Raw genomic sequence first — 25,124 nt, 5'->3', positions numbered from 1 at the left:
TGTAGCTTTTTGTTACTTATAAAATTGAGTTAAAAATATGTGGGCTGCCTTTCCATTTCATAGGTAGATCATGTTCACCTGATCTGGAAAAAGGGGCCTGATACATCTGCTTTTGTAATAGTTTAGAAGTTTACTGCCTCTAGTTTCAGCCTTGAAAAAGAGGTTGTGTGCTCAAAAGTCTTCCTCCCACCCTCCCTCAACTCCAGTGCTGTTGGTTACTCTGATAAAAGATAACACCTCTGGCAACAAATCTTGGCTTGCTTATATCCCTAGATGGTCGGCCACAGCAATGCTACTGATACTCCATTGACCTTAAGCAGAGAGAACTAACATGGCTTAAAATTTGAAGACTGAGTTAACCTGAAACCTGAAAGTTTAAGTAAAAACACAGATTAAAGGAGGATTGGGAGGGGCAGGAAATGGACCTGTAAATCACAGCATTGGGTGAGGGCGGTTACCTTACTCTACTCCATGGCAGAAGTGCCTTTGCTTTTGTTAGCTGCTGATGGAAGAAGAACAGAAGGAATTTCAGTGCCCCAGAAGGAAATAAATGATGCTTTTTTTCAGTGTTGGTAATAATATAGGGTAAAAGACAATCGTAGTGCAAGTGCTAAGAACTTTTTGATCACTGAGTTGATCTCTATGCAGATTTCCTGTACCTTGTCCAGATTGATCCATGGTCCAAACACCAATGCAATGTCTTCAAGCCAGAATTTCAGTGGTGCTCAGAAATGAAATGACAATTCATCAAGTAAAGCTGGTTTAGTCTCATTTAAACCTTCAGCAGTTTCACACTGTTGGATAGCAGTATATCTTAAAAGTGCTTTGGCAACTACATTTGTGAGTTTTTCTCTAGTATTTCAAAGCTGAAAATGGACTGCATAGAAACAGTGTTCAGTGCTCTATAAATGGTTGAATTCATACAGAAAGATTTGATTCTGACAAAGATTTTTTAAGTACTGAAAGTACTTCTATGACCTAAATTCTCTTCTGAGCCATTGGTTTACGCATAGAATTCTGTGGTGAGTGTCAGGAATTGTTTTGCTGAACCATGTAAGAAAGGGTAGAAATGGTGTTATATACAAATGGTTTGTAAGTAAATGATCTTTGTTATCTGGCTGTTGAAAAAGGGAAATAGTCTGTACTCAAGAGAAAAGGATGTTTAAGTGGGAAGCTGGGGAATAGAAGTAACAGTGTTACTGTAACCCCATCCATAACGGCTTCAGAAAATGTCACTGTTGTAATACTGAATGCACGTGGAAATGACAGTTACCTGTTTGCCAGGAGGCATTATGGTTTTTAGGCAAGAGCATTGTCTTGCAATCTGTAAAGCACTAAACCTTGCTGCTATTGAAAAAATGATGAATCAGCTTTGCATACCATAACTCAATTTGTACCTTCTGTATTTCACTGACAGCCCCTGCTAAGGAGTCCAACCAGCCTGATTCATTTTCGCTTGCTGGGGGTTCCAAATTTGGAGCAGTCCCTGAAAGCTCCTTTGCTTTTGGCTCCCTCAAGCCAGCAAGTGCTTCAGGAGCCGTGGCAGCAAGTAGCCCTTCAGCAGATGGCACTCAGTCAAACAAACCTGCTGCAACAGTGTCTTCTGCTCCCTCCACAGCCCCTGGCAAGTTGGATTTCTCTCCATCTAAGTCAGGGGATCACTTGTTTCAGAGCAATCTATCTGGGGAGACTCTTGGGAGCTTCTCAGGACTACGTGTTGGCCAGGCAGATGATAACATCAAGACCACCACAAAAGCACCATCCGTCAGTGTTGCAGGAACGCAGTCAACTAAAGCATCAACAGTACCTTCTGGGTTTACCTTCGGTGCCCCCCTGTCGTTAGGAAAGGCTGGAGAAGCCACTTCTTTGTCTGTCACATCAGCAGGCACAGCAACCACGGCCGTCAGCACGAGTGCTACAGGCGGCCTCTTCGGCAACATCCAGATAACCAGCACAGGGTCTTCTGGGGTATTTAATCTTGGAGGCTCTAGTGGAAACAAACCCACCTTTTCGTTTGGTCTTCAGCAAGCAAACAACATGAGCACATCCACCTCTACCCCTTCCACTCTCTCTGCTTCAACGTCCCTCTCGTTTGGAAACTTCCTGAGTTCATCACAAACTGCTGCCCCTGCAGCAGCATCTAGTAAGGGTGGAGGAGATGCCAAATTATTGCCTGCTTCAGAAAAACCATCTGAAAACGAAGCTGTAGCAGCTGGGTCTTCACCTCCAAGTACACAGTTGCCACAGCCACAGGTACAGCTCTCAGAGTCCATCAAAGAGCCCACTTTACCCCAGGCAGCAGGTGGGGACACCAGCACTGTGGACTCCAGTACTGCATCAGTAGCACCTCCACCTGATGCCGTTGCTACTCCAGCTGCTCCCACAAGTGATTTGAAGGCACTGGTGCCATCTGCTGCCTCTGCGTCCGTCCCACCAGATCAGAGCATCCCGGCAACAACCGCTGCGACAAACATTGCCTCTCCTGCAGAACCCACGAGTACGTTGGCTGCTGCTTCTGCTGATGTCGCTACGTGTGTTCAGAGTCCAGCTGTTGGTGCCTCTGTGTTTGTCCCTACATCTGCAGGCTCCTCAGTGTTCGCTCAGCCTCCAAATTCCAGCTCCTCTGGCTCTGCGTTTAGCCAGCCTACCAGTGACACAACTGCCACTCCTTCCACGCCATCAGTTTTTGGACAGCTACCAGCAGGTACCACAGCATCATCTCCCTTCGGGCAGCTCACCACCAGTACCTTGTCCACTGCCACTGCTACCACGCAGGCTGCCAGCACGGGGTTTGGTACTTCTGCTTTTGGCACCACCACTACTGGGGGCTTTGGTCAGCCGGCCTTTGGGCAAGCACCAACTTTCGGGCAACCAGCAAGCAGTTCTTCCAGTGGTTTCACCTTTAGCCAGTCTGGATTTGGGACAATGCCTGCCTTTGGTCAGCCGGCGGCTTCCACTGCAGCCTCGAGCAGTGGCAGTGTGTTCGGAGCACCGGCTAGCACCAACAGTGCGAGCTCCTTTTCCTTCGGACAGCCATCCCCCAGCACCGGGGGTGGGTTGTTTGGACAAACCAGCCCTCCGGTGTTTGGGCAGAGCAGCACCTTTGGGCAAGGGGGCTCTGTCTTTGGTAGCACCGCCGCCGTTACCACTACTACATCATCTGCTGGGTTCAGCTTCTGCCAAGCTTCAGGTAAGAGCAAACCGCAGGGAGATGCAGCATTCCAGCAGTGCTGTCTGACTGAAGTAAGAAAGCAGTATATCACTGGGAAAAGTAGGACTCTTTTTTTTTTTTTAATGCCTTTTTCCCCTATAGCACTTGATGTATTTTTTTCAATTAGTAAGAATAGGAGCTGCAGCGCACGTGAGGAGGAAGCTAATGTTGGAGACCAAAGAAGCTTTTGCTCTGCTTTGATATTCATCAGGAGGCCACTGAATGTAGCCTTTTCAATCTTGTCTTCCTCTTATACTTTCAAGTCTGTCTAGACTTAATTTTGAATTACATATTGTGCTGTATATTGGCATAAGAATTGGGTTTTATTCAACATAGCGTACGAGTTCTCAAACTAGTGTGTTGTAAATGGCTACACTGAAGTCCCGAGGCAGTTCCGAGGCCATAATCAAGGGAGTGAATAGAGGTGCAGTGCTTCTTTCAGGGGGCTGCAGAGTCCACGCAGCAGTGGATGTATAGCCAGGTATGTTATTATATCAGGATCTGGGATGGCAAAAATGTGTTAAGCCTTCAAATTGATGGGATAATGAGGAACTACAGTGTTAAATCTGCTTTTGCATTCGGAAGCACCTCAAATATAGCAGTAACATAACCATCCGCTACCCGTCTGCACAGTTAAATAGAATACTTGCAGAGGTCAAACCTTCTTTGTCAGTCCTTTTGTTCTCCCCATTGCTGCAATATATTGTCGTGTTTTTCCAAAGCTTTGTCTCTAAAATCTTTAGAGACCTTCAAGGGAAAAGTGAAAAGTACATAGTAATAATAGGGAACATGTATTTTCAAGGAAGAAAAACTAATTAGGCTCATTTAATTAAAAGTGATGGCACTGCAGGCAAACTGCTTGTTCATTTTAACTACAGTAACAGAGAATAGTTAAATAGGGGGAAGTGAACTCTGCTTGAGAAAGGTGTTCCTAATTATAGCAACTGCAAGTTTTATTACAAAATGCACATTTAAGTGAACTGGGAAATGGAATGGGGAGTTCTTTTTTTAATCAAAACATTTCATTATCTATAAAAGAAATCTTTAGGTAGCAAAGCTCAGATCCCTCTCTACACAGGGGAAATCAAAATGCTACAGTGCTTGTTCATGACTTGCAACATTATTACAGCAATGTTAACAGAAATCCAATTCTTTTATGTTGGTAACAATAATCCCACAAGTGAAAAGGCCTTTTATTTTCTGTTTGTTTTTAAATTGGAGAGAAAAGGACAATGACTTTCAAACAAACTTTCAGTGGAATGCATTATTTGTTGGCATATACTTTAAATTTGGCCAGCCTAGGTACATTTGGTAACATCATTTGGTTCCATGTGTTTTGGCATGGGATACCCAAGGTGTTGCCCTGTTCTGGACTAGTGTCACCTTCCTGAATTGTCTCATATCCTAGTAATAGTTCTGGTAACTTATTCTCCTTTTCTTTTCTTGGCAGGCTTTGGTTCAAGCAACACAGGTTCTGTATTTGGGCAAGCAGCTAATACTGGAGGCACTGTCTTTGGCCAGGCAAGTATTTATTGTGTTGGCAGAAACAAGGGACTGTTACAGAGTGGACTTGTCTGGGTACCCTACCTGCTTCTAATAATAAATAAATAAATAATCAAATATGACATAGTCTGTAAAGATTGTCTCCATCTGTATTGAAGATATTTGCTAATGTAGGAGGCACCAAAGCAGCACCTGCATAAATGTTTTCCAAGGGGTATGGAGAGAAGAGCATCTTACAGGGAAGTTAATGTAGGGGTAGAGTATAAACCTTTATTCCCTGCTAAATGGGAAGTGGAGTGCTCTTGGACAGTATGGAGGATTTTTTCAAAGGCATATTTTCCTATATAAATAAGATTTGAGAGTAACTCAAGTCAGATTTGAAGGCACTGTGTGTTTGAAGAGCCTGCATGCTGGTTCATCAGCCCCTGCATATGCTCAGGGGAATAGGCCAAACAGGAGAATCACCCCAGGGACATGTGCTGCTTTGACTGCTCTTAAAATCCCCTTTCTGTCCTTGTGTTCTAGCAGCCATCTTCTTCCAGTGGAGGCCTGTTTGGAGCTGGAAATGGTGGGAGAAGTGGGGGTTTCTTCAGTGGTTTGGGAGGAAAGCCAAGCCAGGATGCAGCCAATAAGAATCCTTTCAGTTCCTCCAGTGGAGGATTTGGATCTGCAGCTTCCCAGAGTAAGTGAAGAAAACAAGAATACAAAATGTGCCCTGATTCCCATCTGCTTTGCGATCCCATCTGTTTTTCTGCTGTTCTTTGTCTTTTACTAAACTCTATGTTAACGTGAAAGGCTTGTAGGGCTAGCAGAGGCATACAGTATGCATGATGTGCTCTTCTGTAGTTTTCCTTCTAGGTTCATGGAAAGCAAGTAGGGCAGCAGTTGCAACAAACAAGCAAATGCAAGAAGTGTGAAGAATATTTATGTTCCTTAGGGAATTCTGTGGCCAAGTGCTTCTTTAAAATCAAATGCTCTAAATTCCTGTAATTGAATTTCTGTTTCCAACTTTGTCGCAAGTTAGAAAGCTTTCTTTATTTTCATCTGCCTTAACAGTGTAAAAATCGTTGAATCCCATGCTCAAGTGAAGCCAAGTCAATGTATATGGTGGATGGGCAGTTTCTTTAGCTTTGTCCTTAAAATGTTTGTCTGTTTGCAGTGCATATAACATTTTATCAAAACTTGCTTTAATACGTGGAAAGCTCTTCAGTAATTTTTCTTGTTTAGAAGATGCGAATTTTTTTCAGTCACGTTTGTAGTAAAGAAAAATAAATACATTCAGCAATTGTTTTGGGTGGTGTCTGCTTTGACTAGAAAGCAGAACTGTAGAGTTCATTTTACCAGTTTTTATCCAGATTTGGTAGATGGGGTGGGTTTCTCACAGGCAAGCTGTATGAGCATTGTGAAAGCTGGGTAGAGGAGAGAAATTGTATTAGTCCTCTTTGGGAGGAGAAGCTCAGCACTTGCCCTTTCTTTTGCTCCAATTGCCAGCTAAAAGGCAGCAGTCCATATGGGTGTTTTAGCTAAATCAATCTGCGTGTGAGGTGCCAAACCAGCCCTCCCACATGTTGCGTATTGCCCAGCCAACCAAGCTAGCAAAAGGAGGCACGGAGAGTGGTTAAGTATACAGTAAGGTTACCATCAAGTTCCTTTGCACGAGGGACTTTAAAGGGCCTGTTAGAAATCCTTTCTTAGAACCTATAAATGATTCACTGTTAATGTGAGAATCAATCACTTCCAATTAGTGTAAACGTTATTTTTTATAGCCAGATTCAGATTAAAAATACATTAGTCTTGAGTTTTCTGGATTAACAGGTCTTTGTAATAATCTAAAATTTGTGCTGAGCTGCGTATATGATGTTGTAGCTGCAGCAATGAGTTTGAAATGCTGGGAGACCCACTCGTGCCTTCCATATGCAGCTTTTGCAGATCTACCATTGTTACATATCTTTGTGTCCCATAACAGCTATTCTTAACGACTTTTTAGCTGTGGCTTTTGTTTAATTGAGGCTGCCTGATTTTGTTATTTCATCACCTGTGAATTAGATTTGGCAGTAAGGGAAAGCAGAAGGCTAGAAAGCATGAAGGAGGTGAAGCAGTGACTAAAAAGTAAAAGTATGGGAACAAAGAAGAGTTATAAAATTAACTGCACATGGCTAAAAGTAGCACTTAAAGACTTGGGAGAGCAAATCTCTTTATTACATCTTTAATGATCCACTGACCTCAACCATTAATACCAATTCTCGTTAACTTAGTCTTCCTTTATTGTAGTATTGGTTTTTGTAATGAAATAAATACGTGGTTCACCAGAGAAAAATTTTGATTATTTGTGTCTTGATGCCTAATGGTAAATTGGTGTGCGTTACGAGCTTCACAAGTGTTTTTTGTCTCCCCAGATTCTTCTAGCTTATTTGGAAACAGTGGAGCCAAGACCTTTGGATTTGGCAGCTCATCTTTTGGGGAGCAGAAGCCTACGGGCACTTTCAGCTCTGGTGGAGGAAGCGTGGCATCTCAAGGCTTTGGGTTCTCTAGTCCAACCAAAGCAGGTATCTTGTCATCCCACCCTTTATGAAATGTAGGAAATCTCACAAACCTTCCTTTCTTTTTACTGTCATCTGCCCCCCCAAATTGCCTCAGGGGTAGTGGTGACATGTTGTTCATTGGAACTGAACGGCAAAATGCTCGTTTTTGTTTATTATCAGGCAAAAATGGAGAGACAGAGGTTCAGAGACAGCAAAGCTCTCCTCTGTCCTCAGACCATTCTTAGAGTGAACACTGATGATGGTAGGTGGTGTTCTGCTCCAGGAGGGTCTTTTGAAGCTTCATCCCTAGGGGAAAGCAGGGGGAGGCTTGGTCATCTCTGAAATTGTCTTGAGACAGTGGTGCTTAAGAACTCCCTTTGGAGAAGTGGTGCTTGGAGAGGAAGCACTCTGCTTTGACAGGAGCTGTGCTCTGTGTTAGTGAAGTGGCTGAGAGCATAATGATGGTGCTATCAGATCCAGCAGCCATTTGTAAGGTTTCTCTTAAGTGTTGCATTCCACTTGATAGCCAGTTGAGTTTTTTGTCTCCGGCATACCTCCCATCTGTGTCTGTTGCCAGAGGAGGAGAAGGGCATTGCTGAAGGATGCTCTTATTTTTCTTTTACCCAATGACTGTAATCTTGCTTTTGATTATTTTCATTTCTTGTTTTTTTTTCTTTTTTTGAGGTGGGATTTTTTGAGAGGTTTGTGCAGAAGAGACATCCAATTAAAAAGAGCCCATCAGATCCTTCCAACTTTTGGTTACGTTTGCTAAATATTGGAAGAAATTGTGCGTCTTCCCCTCTCAACTGCAGCGGAAGGATTTACTTGATATGGATCCCCTTTTCTCCTGAATTCATTACTTGGATATTTCACTTTTCTTTCTTCACTAATTGTTAATATGTATTGCAAATGAAAGTGTATCCCAAGCAAAGCTTCAGCCCCTGTGATAAATACTCTAACTTCCTAGAGCTAGAGGTAACAAGATATCTGATCTATGTTTAAATAATTCAGGCCTAGCATTTATATTTTTTTTCCAGACCTTTTGTGTTTACAGCCAAACAGTATCCATTACCTTGTCTCATGGACTGGAATTTCACCCAGGGTATTAAAATGTGCGGTGCTATCCCAGTCCTCAGCCCTAGTCAAACAAAAGAGCAGGTGTCCTTCGCATTCCACGGTGTCAATTAGAAACAGGCCAATAATATCAGTAGATGAGCATGGGGTAAAATCATCTGGGTAGAGGTTTGTTCAGAGCCGCAGAAGGCAGCTAAACCCTGAACAAAAGTTGTCAAGGGCAGAGTTCAGTTCTTGGTGTCCTGCATGAATCTCGCAGTTCCTGGCATTTAATCATTGCCTCTTAGTTTCCACCACTTAAGTCAGCATTAGATAATAACCTGTCTGCTGAATCCCCTTGTATCACTGGAGCACCTCAAAACCAACTTACTATTTACTCTCTGATCTTAAGAGATGAGAGGAGCCTTCTCCATTACACCAGGAGAGTTCTTCCAGTTTAAGCACTTCTATGCGTCACTTTCTGTCCTCAGGCAACTCGTATGTCCTTGAAAGGCTTTAGATGAGACCTGAAGCCAGGCTAAAACACTGCCATCAAAACACGGCAGCAAATGCTCATGAAGCTGGCCTTTGCAGAAGCTTTTTCATCCTGCATTTTTATATGCAGTCCCTTTGCACAGTAACTTGTCTAACTGGTGATGAGCAGAACTTTGCTTTAAAACTGCCTACTTAAGATTTTTTTTTCTTGGTACATGCTAGTTTTGTGCTGAAGGATGGTTGTCTTTTATAACAAACCATCAGTCTATTATTACCTGCTATACATGTTTACTATAACTTGATTATTGTGCATGCTTGCTGTCTCACAGCTAAGTACTGGTCTTTTTATGTAAAGCAAGTAGAGAGATTCCTTTGCACTGTGCAAGCATGGATGATATAATTCCACCCTGTAGTACAGCTCTGGAGAATGAGTTGATATTCAAGTGTTCAGCAGGCCCAGAATGTGGTGCTCTGTGGATAGTCTCTTAATTTGGTTGCAGTTCTTTACATGTATTGGGTACTTTTCTTATCCCTGACTTTTATGTAACAAATTATCCTGCAGTTTGGAAGCTTTGTGGCAGTTACTTTTAAAAATAATGCTGTGCCATGTGACAAGATGAACAGCCCTATTATAGAGGTTGTCTACTTGAAAATCTAATTTTTCTTCTTTCTTTCTGCACTATTGTTTGCTTGATATTCTTGTCCCCTTTTTGCCTCTGTTTTGCTCAGGTGGCTTCGGTGCTGCTCCAGTGTTTGGCAGCCCTCCCACTTTTGGGGGATCCCCTGGGTTTGGAGGGGTGCCAGCATTCGGTTCAGCCCCAACCTTTTCAAGCCCTCTGGGCTCGACGGGAGGCAAAGTGTTCGGCGAGGGTACAGCAGCAGCCAGCGCTGGAGGATTTGGGTAAGCCAACCAGGGTCCAGGGTTTGGGAAAGTAACATCCTTGCATGACAACTACTCTTATGCTTAGTTTCCCCTCCGGTAAGGTAAGGAATGTATTCTGTGCCTGAATGCTAAGCTGTAAGTGTCCTTGTTTCTGTCCCTTCACCCTGCCCCACAAATAAAGAAAAAAAATCCAAAAAGAAAATGGCATAAACCAAAAACCTTAACCCCAAAGGAAATAATGTGTATGATCTCATTTTAATGCTGAAACTACTTTGAGTCTTTAGCTTTACTGATTGGGAAAAGGGGGGGGAATATGAGTCATCTTGTGTGTGTAAGTGAAGGCAGGAATATTTTCTGTGCACACTTGATGTGTTCAAGTCTAGACCTACAAATTATGCCAAGCAAGGAAAGTAACAAATCGTCTGTGACGCTGTCTAGCCACCTTATCCACTTGTGAGATTTGGGCTGGAGATACTAATGAGAATTCAGCCTGTTCTCTCACCTTTGGAGGGTGGGAGGAGGAACTTGTAACAGCCTGTGGTCCCAGAGTGATTTGTTTTTATCTCGCATTGATTGTTTTTTACCTGATTCTTTACCTCTTAAGCTTGTGCTTGGCACCAAAGTAGACAGTGCTTTATTTACTGAGATAAAGAAGGAATAGAGAATTTCAGACCTTGCAAAGCAACTTGTGTAATAGGCAGCAAACTCACCTCTTCGACACAGCCACCAGCAAGCAACTCTCCATCATGTCCTATCATTATATTGAGACTGAACAGACCCAATTATAAACAGAGAAACTTGGAGTGAAAAAAGGAAATGGGTTATCTTCCCAATCTTCGTGTTTCCATATTTCACAAGTGTTTGTCTTTGGTTTGGGAGGAACTACCTTTTACGTAAGGCACATTAAACATCCTGAAGTGTACCCGTTGATCCCCCACGAGGTCAGGCAGATACCCATCTGCCATCCTTGAGCTGTGGGAGGCTTCAGCTAGGTTCTTTAGCAACGTCCTGAACTCTGGTGCAGCAAATTGGCGAGTCCCTTTGGAAAAGTAAAAACAGAGGCAGCTTTATTAGATCCCCACAAAGAAGGATGCGCTTGTAGAGATGACTTTACTTCAATTGGTATTTTTGTTCAGTTCCCACTTTCAGCCACTGTGCTGCATGGTTTTGTGCTGAAACTGGATGCACTCAGTGAAAATATTTGAAGTTTAAAGATGGGAACTTAAAGCTTAAAGTACAAGGAGCACTGAGATGTAAATGGAGGCCTTGCATAAGGAGTCTGCAGACTCAAGAAAGAAAATTCAGTAGCTTAACTTGTGGGAAGTTTGGGGAGTGTCTTCTCTATTAGAAAGGTGCAGCCTTGGTCTGATACTTTCAGAATTGCCTAAGGAATTTGATTTTCACTTTAAAAAAAAATCAAAATAGTGTGTGCAAAATCTCCAGACAACCTTGCAAATCTTGTTGTAAAGTTTTAAGCAACTGTTTAACTCTGGAATATAATCTAGCATCTGTGCAAGACTTTTAAGATCCCACATCCAGTGAAGCAAGTACATTGTGCAGTATTAGCTCCAAGCTCCTCAAAACACCTTGCTAACTTAAACATGTGGTTCGTTGTTCCTTCAGTTCTGAAGAATCTGCATCACTTGATAAATAACTTAGGTACCAAAAATAGAAACCACTGCACTTCTGTAAAGTCTGAAATTCAGACTGTTTGTGATGATAAAGGTTTTGCTTTCATAAACTAACCTCAAGTGCATCTCAATTCAGTTTTGTGTAGGAGCATTACAAAAGACCTGAAAATCTGGGTGAGATAGGTATAAATTGTTACTAGGCAATGACTGTATCTCACGTCTTTTATATGTTAAAAAAAATATCCATAGCCTAAACTGCTTCTCTGCTGTGCTTAGCTTTTTTTTTCAACAGACAGCTTCTTACAGTTGCAACTGGAAGAAGTAGTTTGAACCACACTTCCCTGTCACTTTTCACCACTGCTTCCTTTCACCAAGTAGACATGATTTGTGTATTTCATGGCATAGTCCTGAGGAGACAGAGCACTGTAAAAGCCTCTTGTTCTCAAATGCATTCCACTACCTGGCTCCTTTTTTAATAAAACAACAAAAGCTGTTCTGTCCTTGCTGAGAAAATCACATTTGAGGCTCGGAGATGAAGCTGTCTGCAAGCTGCATGGGTCAGGAGCCAGACCAGAGGTCCAGGGGTTGGTTAACAGGGCCGGAGGTATAAAATCACTAAACCACCCAGAATAGCTAACGCTGTGTATGGAAGTAGTGTGTACAGTCAGCTGCATCTAGGATAGGAGGGATGACGTCCTTTACCAGGTGAATTGCTTGTCACACTGCTACAAGGGTTGTCCTGTATCTGGAGAGATATGTTTTGATGTTTTCGTTGCATTTTTTTTTGTATCTCTCTTCTAGATTTGGATGGATGGAGAGGTGGGTTAATGCGCTGTCGGTTCATATTTTCTCTCAGGAATGACAGAGCGTGTGTGAAGCACAGCCTTGCAAAGCTGGAACACCATTTAACTTGGCCCCAGTCTGTGCAGAGCAGGACTCGTACTGGATTAGCGTTCGTAGCATTGTGCGCTTGCAGGTCTCTTAGAGGAGCTTGTCATTTGAATAGTTTGTGTCTGCATTTCGCCTGGTTTAAGGGAGAAACACTTGAAGCTTCTATTTGAGTGCACCTCTTACATTCAGAATTGGAAGTGTATGTGGGGGGCAGAGAACTATAATGCATATCATGGTCTCATTAGCGTGTCATGCTGATAGCTCTATAATGCTTGGTTGGATAAGTGGGTGGAGAAGAGACCAATTTCCATATATAAAAATGTATTTCTTTTTTCAGTCCCCAAAAGCAATTAGGGAAATAATCCAGAAGTGGTGGGGAAAAGTGCTAGGTAGGTGCAGATCTTCAGGAAAGCAGTGGAGCTCTGTGTACTTCCAAAGGGGCTGGGGAGAGAAAGGAATTGAGAAATCTGCAGACAATCTCCATGGGCAGTGAGTAAGGCACTATCCGAAAGTTGTAATTCTGAGTTCTGTAGTTGGGCTCTGCTTTATGCTCTGACCATGAGCAACTCGTAGCAAATGGCTGCTTGCTGTCGTGTTTGTGAAATGAAATGGTGCTGTACTTCTGAGCTTGAAGGGTGAAAAATAACTCAGGGTGAATTAAGATACTGCGTTTGATGGCTGGGGTTGGTTTCGCCAAGCGCTTGAAAATGTACCCTGTGTAAGCATGAACACATCTGCCCATCTCCCAGGTATCCATTAAGAAAGGGAACTGAACAGACATTCCAACAGTCCTTCCCAAACCAGGAAATCCGTTTCCAGAATGAACAATTACAATTCTTCGTATCAAGGGGCCTTGCTCTTTTGATGTATCCTTGGTCTAAGGAATGCACTGTTTTCATTGTGGGTGTGGGGACAAACTTCCACTATATGTGAAATGTGCTTGTAAACACAATTTTTCTCTTTAAACTGCAGGTTTGGTGGTACCAGTAGCAATACAGCATCATTTGGCACGCTAGCAAATCAAAATACCCCGACGTTTGGATCGCTGTCACAACAGGGTACTGGTTTCGGCACGCAAAGCAGTGGATTCTCAGCTTTTGGGACAGTTGGAGGAGGTAGGAAAAGACACAGTATAATGAACCTAACATGTCGTAGGTCTCCAGGTTTCCCTGGAACTTGGGTGTGATTGCTTAGCTCTGATAAAAATCTGTTTGAGCCTGGTCCTGCTATAGAGAAGTCATTGCGGCAGAAGTCAGCTTCAGGTTGGAGTCTAGTGTCTCCTCAGGCTTAATCTCATGATTTCCTCGCAGCAAATAAGCTGTGTGGCATGTGAATAAATCACTCTTCTTCTGCATACTGCATCTGATTACTGCTTTTCACCCCTTTTTGTGGAGCTGTTCTTTCTTCTCAAAGGAAAATGTCGAGAAATAATACCTCTTCAGTAGCATATGCATGGGTAGCTGTATGCAAGTACTTAGTGTCAAAAGAACATGCACTGCAAGATTGAGCTAGAACACCAATAGCCTTTTTTTTTTTTTTTTAATCTGATCAAGTTCAGTGAAGCAGCTTTGATTTATGCAGGGCTGAGAACAGGGCCTTTGAAAGAAGATGCATTCATTGGTGGTCTGTCACCACTGGCTTGCATTAAGCACAAACTCCATCTTCAGAAAGCAGCCCTCTGTTTTCATGGAGAGGCAAATAAACCAGGCTCATTGTATGCAGTTGCTACTAATAAATGAACATAGCCGATTACCAGTGAAAGCAAAGCACTCAAGAACAGAGGCAAGTCAGTTTTCTTCTAGATGGAGATTTGACTTCCATTGTTTGCCCATCACTCTTTCCCTAGCCTAAGGCAGGAAAGAAATGTTTTTCAATCAGTGTGTGGGAGGGGACGTTTACTACACATCTTAAGCATTCATTTTACCTTTTAACATTGATTTTTTTAATCTTGCATTTCTTTCAGGGTTTGGTTTTGGATCAACTAACACGTAAGTAACATCTTGTGTCTAATTCTTTATTAAAAACACAAATAGAACCAGAATAGAATAGTTGAATGGTGTACAAGAGAAAGTTTTGAAAGTAGCACTAACATACTAGTTCTAACTTCTTTCTTAGTGTCACTGCAGAGAGCCCAAAGTCCATGCTCTGAATGTGTGCTTCCCAGTGAGGTTAATCTCTCATATAAGAGAGACGTGATGTGTTTGTTCAAGCTGTTTGTGTGAATCCAGTATCTACTCCATTTGTCAGGTTGAAACAAGGTGTGAAATGAATCACTACCTTTCTGGCTGAATTGAGATGGTGATTTACAGTTAAGCACTGGACTAAGGGCTGAATGAAGTTAGCTTTGTGATCCACTCTACCACTGGCTTGCTGGATTATTTTAGCAAGATTCTTAAAGTTTGTTTCCCTGTCAAGTAGAGAACATATATCTCTCCAGATGGTTGGCTCCACAATAAGCATAATTATATCTAGCTAGCATGTGTTGATGCAGTGTCAGGTAAAAGATGCTGGAAAAATCAACACCATCTCAGAGTAAGCTTCTGATACTCAGGGCACTAGAAGAATACAGCCTGAGGGAGACTCGAACACTCATTGCTGTTTTTTTTGTTTTTTTTTTTCTGCTCCACAGATCTTCCTCTGGATTTAGTGGATGGAGAAGCTAAGAACATCCTGAACTCTCCCGTAGAACTGTGCTGTAGCTCCTGCGTTCATGAGTCACCTATGTGATCAATATCCAAACAGCTTTTGTGTTAAATACAAATTCTGACTTAAAAAAAAAAGAAAAAGATTATGCTTATTTTTTATGCAAAACTTGTTCTCTATATTAAACTATTTTATCTGCCTTGATATTATTTGTGTTGAAAGGGGTTTATCTCCCTGGATCTTGAAGAAATACATGTACGGTATGATAACCAGTTGCGTACTGGTAGCTTGCTGGTAGCTTTGCTTTTTGTTGTTCTTCCTTATGCCCAGACAAGGGAGTATCTCAGGTTTGTTTCTGATACAAACCAGCACACGTTTCTTTGAAGCAAATGACCAGTTATCCTAAGCTCTTAAGAAGGAGCTAAAGTTTGCCCTGCTAATTTTAAGTATAGGATGGGGCACATGCTTATCTCAGTGAAGTGCTAAAACTGAGTCATGTGTGAGCCAGAGGCTTAGTGGAGAAATAGGAAATTATCTGAGAAGAAACTGGCAGCGTGCAGAACACGTTCCCATGGCAGTAACATTCAGCAAAGAGGTGGGAAGTAAAAGCTTTCTCGTTTTTACCTTCCTGTAAATTTCACAGAACTCAGAAATTGGAACTCAGGTTATGGGGAAAACTTTAGGCCCCTGAATTAGGAACGTGACCTCCATCCAGAGGCATTAGTGATTTTGCAGCTTATGACTTGGGCTGTTGGTGTCTACCATCAGCTGTTTTTTCCTAACGTGTATGAGATTGTACTTTTTCCCCGTAGCTCTTAGCTTCAGTCAATAACGTTTGTGAAATTCTCCTATGTTTATACCCGAACATATTGAGCAAATGTTTTAAAGAATGCCCTGAAGGCGTTCTGGACAAACACTTTTTCTATTTGATGCATCTGACCTCCATGAAACCTCTAAATGATGTAATGGGTTTTTGTTGCACTGTGAAAAATGCATTTGAAATAATGGTTTATGTATTAGTTGAATACATGCAGATTGGGTGATTTTATCTTGTTGGTCCTAATAGGACATTTCGGGGTACTTCTGCTTTTTCTATTTTCAGCAGAAACATTCAAACGTTTCATTTTTTGAATAGCATGCAATACGATGACAAGTGTCATTTTTGGGTTTGGTTGGCAAGTGGGCATGTAATTTGGAATTGTAAATAGCTGATAATTGCTTGTTTTCACATCCAGTGTTATGAACTAAACAATTGTATCTATCAACAGCTCCTGAAGAAAGCACTTTTTTTTTTCAAGTCGACCTAAAAAGTTAGCATTCAACGTAACAACTCCTGTCCTAGATGTAGTAAGTGTCCTTCATATCTCCCTGCACCTGGGAATGACACGAGTTAGGTTCCCTTTAAAAAGGAAGACCACTGAGATGCGGTGAGTGTTGTGTATAAGGAGGGCTTATTTTTAGATGTGGAGAGGCTTTGCAGGACGCGAGGCGCTCAGGCTTTTACATATGCCCTGGATTTCTGAACCCTGGCACGCGGCATGTCGTGCTCAAGGCAGCACTGCCGTGCAGGTTTTGTTCTTCACCTTTCCTTCTAATGGAGGAGGGGGGCTGCCAGCAGCCCTGGGACCACAGCACTGGGACGGAGATGGAAAAATCACTGGTTTGGAGATGGGAGAAAAAGCTGGAGAGAGTGACGTGTGCGCTCCCAGTGTGTCCTCCTTGACCATACAAAATTTCTTAAGGCCTAGAGGTGATATCGCTGTTCTGTTTTCCTTCCTCTTTATAAATAGCAGCTGGCCCGAACCACTGACCTTAAATTCTTTGCGTTAATCTCCCATCGCTGTGGCATGCGACACCTCCTAGCAAGGCCGTATCAGCTGTGCTCCCCCAGATAGCGAATAAACCTCTTGCTATGGAGAAGCTTGGCTTGGTAAGAATGCGATGTTGGCATGCTGAGCCATTTAAAGTTTCTCTTTTGGAATGATGGGAGCAGTTGGGGGTTGTCCCTGCTGTGCTGTTTGGTACCTGCTTAACTCCCTTTCCCTCTGCAAGTGAAAGGCCAGAATAATTACTCCAGATTCTGCTCAAACGAGTTGTTTTCTTACAGTGCTTCTGAGATCATGGCTGAAACCAGCCAGCCCCCTGAACTATCTGCCCTTGAGAAATGGGTGCTGCTCCTGGTTTCCATAGCAGCTGCTGGAGGAGCTGAGCAGCACAGCGGCTGATCGTGACCATAAGCCTACAGGAATATGCACAAAACGGCAAAGTCAACTCCGAGAAGTCTGCATTTTTATTAGATGACTCAAGAGCTTGGCGAGTGTGTGCGCTGCCTGGTTGGTGGCTGCCAGGAGCTGTTGCGCTCTGTCACCGGTGTTGGGTGGCCTGCGATCTCGTGGCCCCCGTCCAGTGCTCGTGGACAGATGTCCACCAAAAAACAAAGCTGCTAACAAAGTCAGCTCCCATTGTGGCAGGCCTGGTGAAGAAGCCAAGGACTAACAGGGCTTGGAGCCCTTATGTCCTCAGCTCTGTTGTCCGTGCTGGTTGATCTTCAAAGAAATAATGGCAACTGCTCCAGGACTGCTCAGAAGGAGCTGATCGCTTTTTCTTGTGGTTGTGCCTTTTTTTTTGCCGTATCAGTAACAGAGGAAATCTTCCAAGTCTTTTCTCAAAGGTGGAGATTCTTAATCATTTTCGATGCAAGAAAACCAGTTATTTATTTATCCCCCTCGCCCGAGATGTTGAGTGCTGGTGATGCTGTGCCGTGGCAGAGCTCTGGTGGTGGTGCTACAGACGTGGGTGGGGGGAGCCCGAGGCACGGGGAGGATTTCCTCAACCTCAGAGAGACCAGGCTGGGGATTTCTGCTTCCTCAAAGGCTGAGAGAGCAACAAAGAAAAAAAAAAAAAGGCTTTATTTTTTGGGATGGAAGGGATCACACGTAGCTTGATCACAAAGAGGAACATTATTCCATCTCTTGTCTTAATTGTTTTTGCAGTATAAGGTTTGGTGTTCCAGAAGGTGGGTGCCTCATGGAGTTCTGGTGGTCTCGCTGTGAGCCCCTCGCCCTGTCTGCCCATGCCCCTATCCCTGCCAGAGCAGGCCCGCGGGCTGAAGCGATGTTTTATTTATCCCTTCTTGGTTTTCATGGGGCCTGCCCTTGTGCATCGCTTTCAGCATTTCATGCAAGGGAAAATAACCCTGCACGAGGCTTGGGCACGGCAGCGTTTGGTGGCGCTGAGGGAGTTTGTTCCTAAATAAGTCACGTTGAGCCCCAGGGGCTGGGATGAGGCAACGGCAGCTCGGCAGGGCTGAGCAGCCCCCCTCCAGCAGGGAGAGGAGCCCTCTGGTCCTCCTCACGTCCCCCTACGAGACCGTTCCAACTTTCATGGGCACTGGAGAGGTTTCTGGAGCAATTCCAGGGAGAAGGGGAAGGCCCCAGGGACTTGGAGCCATTGAGGAAAAAACCGAATGTTCCCCGCTGTGGGGTGAGCGTGGACATCTCGCTGTGGTTTTCCCCTCTGCACACCTGCGTGTGCCCGTGCAGTTTCGGCTCAGCTCCCTGATGGGCCCCAGGGTTACTCAGCGCGTTTCCTGTCTCACACCGTCCACACCTCGTTTTTCTGCAGCTTTCAGGAGGTCGCAAAGCTCCTCTGCAAGCACGTCTGGCTCCTGCTGGAACGCCTGGACTCCTCTGTGCACGCCTTTATCACGGGTGGGCACAAGTTGTGCAGCCAGCGCCTGCAGCTGAGCTCGCACCGCTTCCTGCAAACGAGATTTGAATCAAGTGCCTTGCCAGCCAGCTTCTTCCTCAAATAATACAACCGGGTTCTCCATGCACCCAGCTGCTCTACTAGGCACCAGGAGCTCAGGGCCGTGGGCTGTGCTCTGCCCTCAGTGCTCTGTACTCCTGCCTAAGCACAGCATCCTTCTGGAAGCACCCTCTTTTGGATAAGGGGGCTGGAGTCATGCCGTGCTTGAAGAATTGGGCTGGTGGGAAAGGGTCTGCCTTGGGCAGCTCCGCTTTGCAGGTGCCAGGAGCTTCGCTGCTGCCAACATGCTGGGTTTAAATGGGTGTTAGGACACCAGCAAGGTCAGAGGTGAAACAAGCCACTAATATATTCTGAAGGGAAATGCAGAGAGCCCCAAAATTACGGATTGTTCCCCAAAATTACGGATTATTGTAGTTTGGACCTGGCTCTCCAGCGCTGCTCTGCTGTGTTTGCCAGGGCTCCGCACCCACCAGGCTGCTGGGGGCACTTGGCTAAGTTTCAAAGGCAGCCTCAGGAGCCGTGATGCCGGCTGTTGGAGGAGCTCTGTTTTAATTGTGTGCACGCAGCGCATGGCACAGCACGGGTTCTGAGCAGATATTTCAAGGTTCTGCAATCCATGTCAGTGCGTTGCTGAAAAATATTTGCTTTAAAGCTTGAAAACAAGGAGGAATAAAATTGGTGTTTGCAGCTGCTGCATGTGCACAGCTTACCGAGATGTGAGATAGAAGAAATAGGAAACAAAACCTGATTTGCGTCAGCAGAGGGAAGTCCCCTGCAAAAAGTTCTGGGCAAGGCCGGTGGAGGCAAGCAGGGTATTTCTGCAAATCGAGGAACCGTTGCCTGTCTGCTTCAAACCAAGGTTAGAAAATCACGAAGCGAGCAGTAAAACCTCTAGAAAGGTGCGGCTTCAGCTGGAGCCTCGGCATCTGTGAGCGCACAGGCAGTGGGGATTTATTCCAGCATCACCCCGGCTCTGCTGGGTCTGGCAGCCGACGTCCTTCCCCCTCTCCTGATCCTGCCAGGAGGTTTTTAGTGTCTCCGTGCAGACAATAAGTGCCCCAGCGTTTTCAGGGTGTCACCCAAGCAGCTGTGCGCTGCCTCGGATCCCCTCTCCCCCTCCTCCCTCCGAAAGTAGGACATCTAAATTTAGCCTGCTATCAACAGATGAGGCTGGAGAGTTTCCACTGTGGAAACGAATCCCACTCAGAACCTGTCCTCCCTTCTGCGCGGGCTCCATCCGTGCAAATTCCTCTTCCCGAGCTGTGCTCTCCCCTGCTCTTCGCTTCCCCCCTTCCCCTGCAGCGTTTGTGTCTGTTACGCCGCTGTGTGCTGGCGTAGCCCCGCCAAGCCGTGTACGTGGCTGTTCATGTTTCATGCCCACGTGCACCCCGGCGTTTTGCAGGCTGGGAGCAGCTTGGCTGCTGCTGGCAGAAGCGTGCAAAAAAGGCTTTTGGGCTACAAAGGCTGGCTAAGACCTCAGAAGGGTGTAGCAGGCTCTCCTTACTCCAGGCAGGTCGCCTCTCTGCAGATGCAGCATTTCCAGCTACTGCTTGTCTTCTGCTAAAGCAGCAGCAGGGAGCTGAGCTGTGGAAGTTCAGCTGCTGTCTGCCCCCAGAGCCGCTCCAACCACAGCAGCGCCGTCCTTCCATCACAAGGCACGCGGCAGCCTGGTAATGAAAAATGCAGGATGCTGGCTGGTATTTTTAACCAGAAACCTCCTCGCTCTATCTGATGCAGCGTAAGAGCTGAAACAGAGAGAAAATGCGCTCCTGGTAAACAGGGTGTTTATCAGTCTCGAAAACGTGAGCGCAGAGGTGGTGGAACTTTTTGGGTAAAAACAGCCACCGCCCTAACGACACCAGGCAGACGCATTTGAAAATTTCACTTTATTTTTATTTTCTGTCTGTTATAAAAGCAGGGTTTTGTTTTTACATCGCCGTAAGTGTCCAGACTTGGTACATCGTGGTTTTGTTTTCACAGTATCTCTGCAAGACCAAGGACGATTCTTATTGCTGCGCCGCGAACCAGGGCAAGGATGGCCGGGAGGACGCGGTGCTCGGGCAGCCCTGGGGTGCTGCCGGGGCCGGCCTCGCTCTCTGCTGCACTGGCTGAACAGATCTAACCCTCCCCACCACTGCTCGGTACCTTGGTTCGCTCTGCTGGGCTCCTGGGTGTTGGGAGCTGGAAGGTGGGGAGAGCAGGAGCGGCGCTGGGTGCCGCAGGTGGGGGCGGTGAGGCTGCCGGCCCCGCTGGGCTGGGGCAGTCTCAGGTGCAGGGTGCCCCGTGGTGGTGCTCCATCACCCCCCCAGGGCATCCCCCTGCACCCTGGCTTGGCTGCACAAAGCTGCCCGAGCAGGAGCTCGCTTTGCCTCTGCTTGGTGCAGGATGCCCTGGGTCCCCGTCCTAACCAGCCCCACGAGCAGCGGTGTCTACAGCGCCCGTCACTTCCAGCCACTGTTCCTCTTGTATTCGAACGATCTGTCCTCGTCAGTTTTGCAATGAAGCAGCATTGGAAAGACATCACTTTTAATCACAAAGCATGAAATCTCGGGAGAGGCAGCACCCCTTTATCTGTGCTGCGTCTGGTGGTGTGAATGGAGGTGGGGGGCACGTTTCAAACTAGGCACGGGATAAAGGCGTTCTTTGGGAGGGGAGAAGTCCATGCAAAGCTGACCCCGACGTGAAATTCGAGTTTTATATTTACTACTCAGCTGGGTCTGTTCAGTGCAACAGGACAAACTAGCCAGGAGGTTAGCATTGAATTGCATGGATGCATCCAGTCCACCAGGTAGAGGGAGGAGGAGGAGGAACCAGATTTACTTAACGCACTGGGAGAGACTGAGTCCAACACAAAGCTAAGTGGAAAAGGACGTAGGTGTTCCCTGAATGTGATTTTTGGTGACTGAGAAGAAATCTTTCCTTGGAATTCCTTTGTGCAGCTAATTAAGACAACCGGGTCTGCTTTTTTCGACCCATGCTGACATCAGTGAGAACTGTAAGTACTCAGCACCTGGAGACAAAGTGAATACCAGACATAAATACCCCTTCTACTCCCACCCACGAGACTGCCCAGAGTGCATCTAAGCAGTAGCCAAGATGTGTGCAAGTGTTATCAGCTATTCCCCCACAGCTCCCGTTTTGTCCTCTTCTGCGTGTATTGCCTAGGAGAAAATACAGACAAGTCCCGAAGGGCTGTGCCAGTGGAGCTGTAGTTAGGGTTTGAATCCGTGTAAGAAAATGGAGTTTAATAGAGAGAACGACTGTGCAAGTCAAAGCCTCCCTAGCCTCATCCTTTATAGTCCCGAAGCCTAGATTTAGGCAACCTTTGGCTCGTGGATTTAGGTTTGATCCAGTCCGTTTGTCTGCAAGCTGCTTGTGATGCTGGACTTCCTACCGTGAAGATCTCCCCCGCTGAGGGGGGAGAGGGCAGCTCGGCAGCTGAGCATCTCTGGAAGTGGTGCGAGGAGGAGGATGGCCTGCCCTGGGCATGGGGTAAGTCACAGGGACCCCGTATCCTTGTCTGCTGGTTTGAGCCTGCCGTGGGGGGGGACAGATCTTCTGGGCAAGCTTTCCCCAGGCAGGGGAGATGTTGAACCTGTTGCCCAAGTAGATGATATGGCTTTGGAGAAACAAGGAGGGAGAATTTCTTGTTGGTAATGTCCCGTGTGGAAGATGAAGGGAGCAATAGCAGCAAATCGGTGCCTCTCCGAGGGGAGGCCTCTCAGGAGCCCTGTCCGGACCAGCTAGGCCGGGCCAGGCTCCGATCTTGGGCGCTGAGCTCTCCTCAGTCCTAGCTCCTGAGGCCTTTTGTGACTAGGAGGAAGAAATGTTATCTTAGTGGAAAGAGCTGCAGAGGGAAGGGGAAGTGGATTTCCTCTGCCCGTGCCCCGTGCCCGTCCCCTGCCAGCTGCCTCCCCTCGCCTCCTTCCTCGGGAGCAGTGCCTCTGCTTATCTCTGGAGCCACCTGGACACGGTCCTTGTTAAAACCTACCAGTCCTGCCTCCTGCTCCACATGCACCTTATTTCCTGGAGGATCTATACCCCATGCTTTCCCTGCTTGCACCACCTCGGGCCTTCTCCTTCACTACAGAGCCCTGTGCCCCCACCAGTGGGGACGGTCCCACCAGCGGTCCTGCCTGTGCCCCATTCCTGAAAGTCGTGTAGATCATGAGGTCATTTGGAAGAGAATGATCTACCAACCCCAGCATGGTTTGTACTGGTAGGAAGAAGAGTTTTTCGTAGGTTTGCTTATAGTGTTTGCTAGGAATAGGTGCCTGTTGGTTTTAGACGTGGCCGTTCCTGAATTCTGGCTGTTGCTGGGTAGATCTGGTCGATAAAATCTGCCCTCGCTTACACCCATGCATCTCCCCAGTGGCTCCAGAAGGATCCCTTTTACATCCTGCTCTTCTTACAGCACTATTGTTTGGATTTCATGGGAATATAGGGCTGCAGCACCTCACCCGACCACCACCTGTGCTGAGCTGGGCGGCAGCAGGCCCGTGGGCTAGCCGGGCCGAGCATCCCCCTCTCCCCTTGTGGCCACGATTCCAGCTGTGGGCCTTGCCTGTGAGATTATTCCACGTTGTAATGCCGATGGGAGACTGGGAACAGAAAGCGCAAGCGGTGCGAGCTTGCTCCCTATCCCTTCCGCGAAGCAGGAGATGGCCTAGCAGCTCCCACTCAAAAGCCATTCTACAGCAGGTTTATTTGCATTGCTTTGAAACTGGGATTACTTCCATGCTTCCTTGTTCCATGTTTTAAAACCAGGAAGATTTATTTCTCTTTTGATCACGCTTTGTGCCCTTTTCATCAGCCTGTGACATGCTCACAATCTATTCCTTGCTCCAAAACTTTTTCCCCAAAAATTCTGTAGAAAGGACATTCTGCCTGGTGATATTTTTTTGTTTGTTTTTTTCAAACATAGCTTTAAGGCAAAAGTTTGGCAATGCAAAGCAAAGTCTACATAAGGCCGCATGACTTGGATTTGCAACTCAGAACCTTACAGCTTAAAAAAAATAAATCCCTATCTTAAATAGTCAACTTTTTGCTCCAGGAACTTGTTTCGTTCTCAACCAAAATGAAAAAGAAAAAAAAAAAAGACTCTTAAAATCCCAAATAAAATGTTCTTATTGTTCTGGGCAGTCTGGACAAGCTAATGAGACTGAAGTTCAAACAGTAACTAAAGTAGGGAAGAAAAAAAGAAAGCTCTACGGATAGACATCAGTGTTAGTTTCTTCCCTTAGGAATCCAGTGATGAGACAGACCCCAGTCCAAGGTCTCCTCTTTAGCTTTAGCACAGTGAAATCCGTCCCAATGGGAGAAGGTAGAATGGTTGCATTTGTTGAATGACTAAAAAGTGCATTTTGATTTTGCTCAGATTACACGTGTTATTATTCTAATACCTAAGTGATTGTTTTGCTTTGTTTCTGTGTTTGATTGTTTGTTTGTTCTCCCTTCTGGTGCCGGGACGCCAGGTTTTTATTATCGGTGTTTCGGAGGTATCACCACAAGCGGTGGTCCATCCTTTGGCCTCCACATGAGTACCTGAGCATCATTGGCATTGGGTTTGACAAGGGCACTGGGTGGTATTGGCTCATTCTTGCTAAGGACCTGGGGCTGCTCTTGAGCAGAGGGCTCCTGCAGCTTGGCACGCTGCCCCAGGGGTCTGCTGGGGTTTACCTCTATGCCCAGCCTCATGCGCCATTTGATAGTCTGCAAGGTCACCATCTCGTTGGTGGCTGTGTTGGTGGCAACCAGCCAGGTGGTGAAGCTCTGATCCCGGTGAATGCTCGTGAGCTTGGCCACGTTGCTCTCGCTGACGGGCACGGCCCACGTCACGCTCGGGTAGAAGTTGTCGTTCATGCTGATGTTGAACTTGGACTCCTTCTTTGTGGGCCCCACGATGGTGCAGGTTTCCGTCGTGTTCCCATACCAGGGGTAGTTCACTCCGTCTGAGTCGCTGATGGCCTGGATTTTACCGTCCAGTAGGTCTGGAAGCTCCCAACTTGACCTGCCATCAATCATCAACAACGAGTTATGGATAATGCATTAATTAATTGCTTTAGAAACACGTGAGGCTTCAAGGAAGGAGAGGAAGTAGTTGTTAATGTGCTCCCCCATCAGCTTTTACTGGAATTTCTGCCCTCCCTGCAGGCAGAGCTCTTCCCTGCCATTAAAAGGGTGTTTGCAGATTTCCAGGGCTGATGGTGAAAGTCTGACCCTACAGGACCATGAGCTCCTTTCCGGGACTGGCAACAGCTGGGGACATGCTGGTGTCTGAGGGAGGCTGTAGGGGGAGGTTTTTGGGGAGCCCCAGCCCCTAGAAAGCCCAGCACTGCAGGAATCCCCCTCAGGTCCTTGTTTGGGGGCAGAGCTGGTGGGCTCTGGGTTAAAGGACAGGGGAGCTGGGCTGAGCTCTGAACTAAGACCATTCTTGAGGACTCAGCGTGACCATAAAGCTTCCCTGCTCCTTGCTACCTCCCGCCCCAAGGGCTCCTGTTTCTACTTTCAGCTCTGACTTTCTT

At 45.9% G+C, this 25,124-nt stretch overlaps 2 protein-coding genes across 5 annotated transcripts in view; one reads left to right on the top strand and one right to left on the bottom strand.

Annotated features, from left to right (window-relative positions):
* NUP214 (nucleoporin 214) overlaps positions 1–16,099 on the top strand; it is a 45,271-nt gene extending 29,172 nt beyond the window's left edge. For 2 of the 4 annotated variants that reach the window (XM_072025461.1, XM_038188010.2), the window contains 8 exons: positions 1,418–3,190; positions 4,662–4,732; positions 5,243–5,396; positions 7,111–7,260; positions 9,514–9,685; positions 13,162–13,304; positions 14,153–14,177; positions 14,819–16,099. In XM_072025461.1, coding sequence (XP_071881562.1) covers positions 1,418–3,190; positions 4,662–4,732; positions 5,243–5,396; positions 7,111–7,260; positions 9,514–9,685; positions 13,162–13,304; positions 14,153–14,177; positions 14,819–14,852 — 2,522 coding nt within the window. In that variant the 3' untranslated portion in view covers positions 14,853–16,099. Of the gene's footprint in view, positions 1–1,417; positions 3,191–4,661; positions 4,733–5,239; positions 5,397–7,110; positions 7,261–9,513; positions 9,686–13,161; positions 13,305–14,152; positions 14,178–14,818 lie in introns of all 4 variants that reach the window. The other 2 variants (XM_038188011.2, XM_038188009.2) reach the window with 1 other exon arrangement.
* Positions 16,100–20,471: 4,372 nt separating this feature from the next.
* The window catches only part of FAM78A (family with sequence similarity 78 member A), a 13,027-nt gene continuing 8,374 nt past the window's right edge, over positions 20,472–25,124 (bottom strand). The window contains exon 2 of the mRNA XM_005013235.6: positions 20,472–24,610. Within this exon, the coding sequence (XP_005013292.1) occupies positions 24,082–24,610 (529 nt within the window). The 3' untranslated portion in view covers positions 20,472–24,081. The remainder of the gene's footprint in view (positions 24,611–25,124) is intronic.

This window comes from Anas platyrhynchos, chromosome 18, assembly GCF_047663525.1.
Source record: "Anas platyrhynchos isolate ZD024472 breed Pekin duck chromosome 18, IASCAAS_PekinDuck_T2T, whole genome shotgun sequence".
NCBI lineage: Eukaryota > Metazoa > Chordata > Aves > Anseriformes > Anatidae > Anas > Anas platyrhynchos.
Note: the sequence above shows the minus strand (reverse complement) of the source record. Positions and strands in the feature narration are given on the sequence as shown.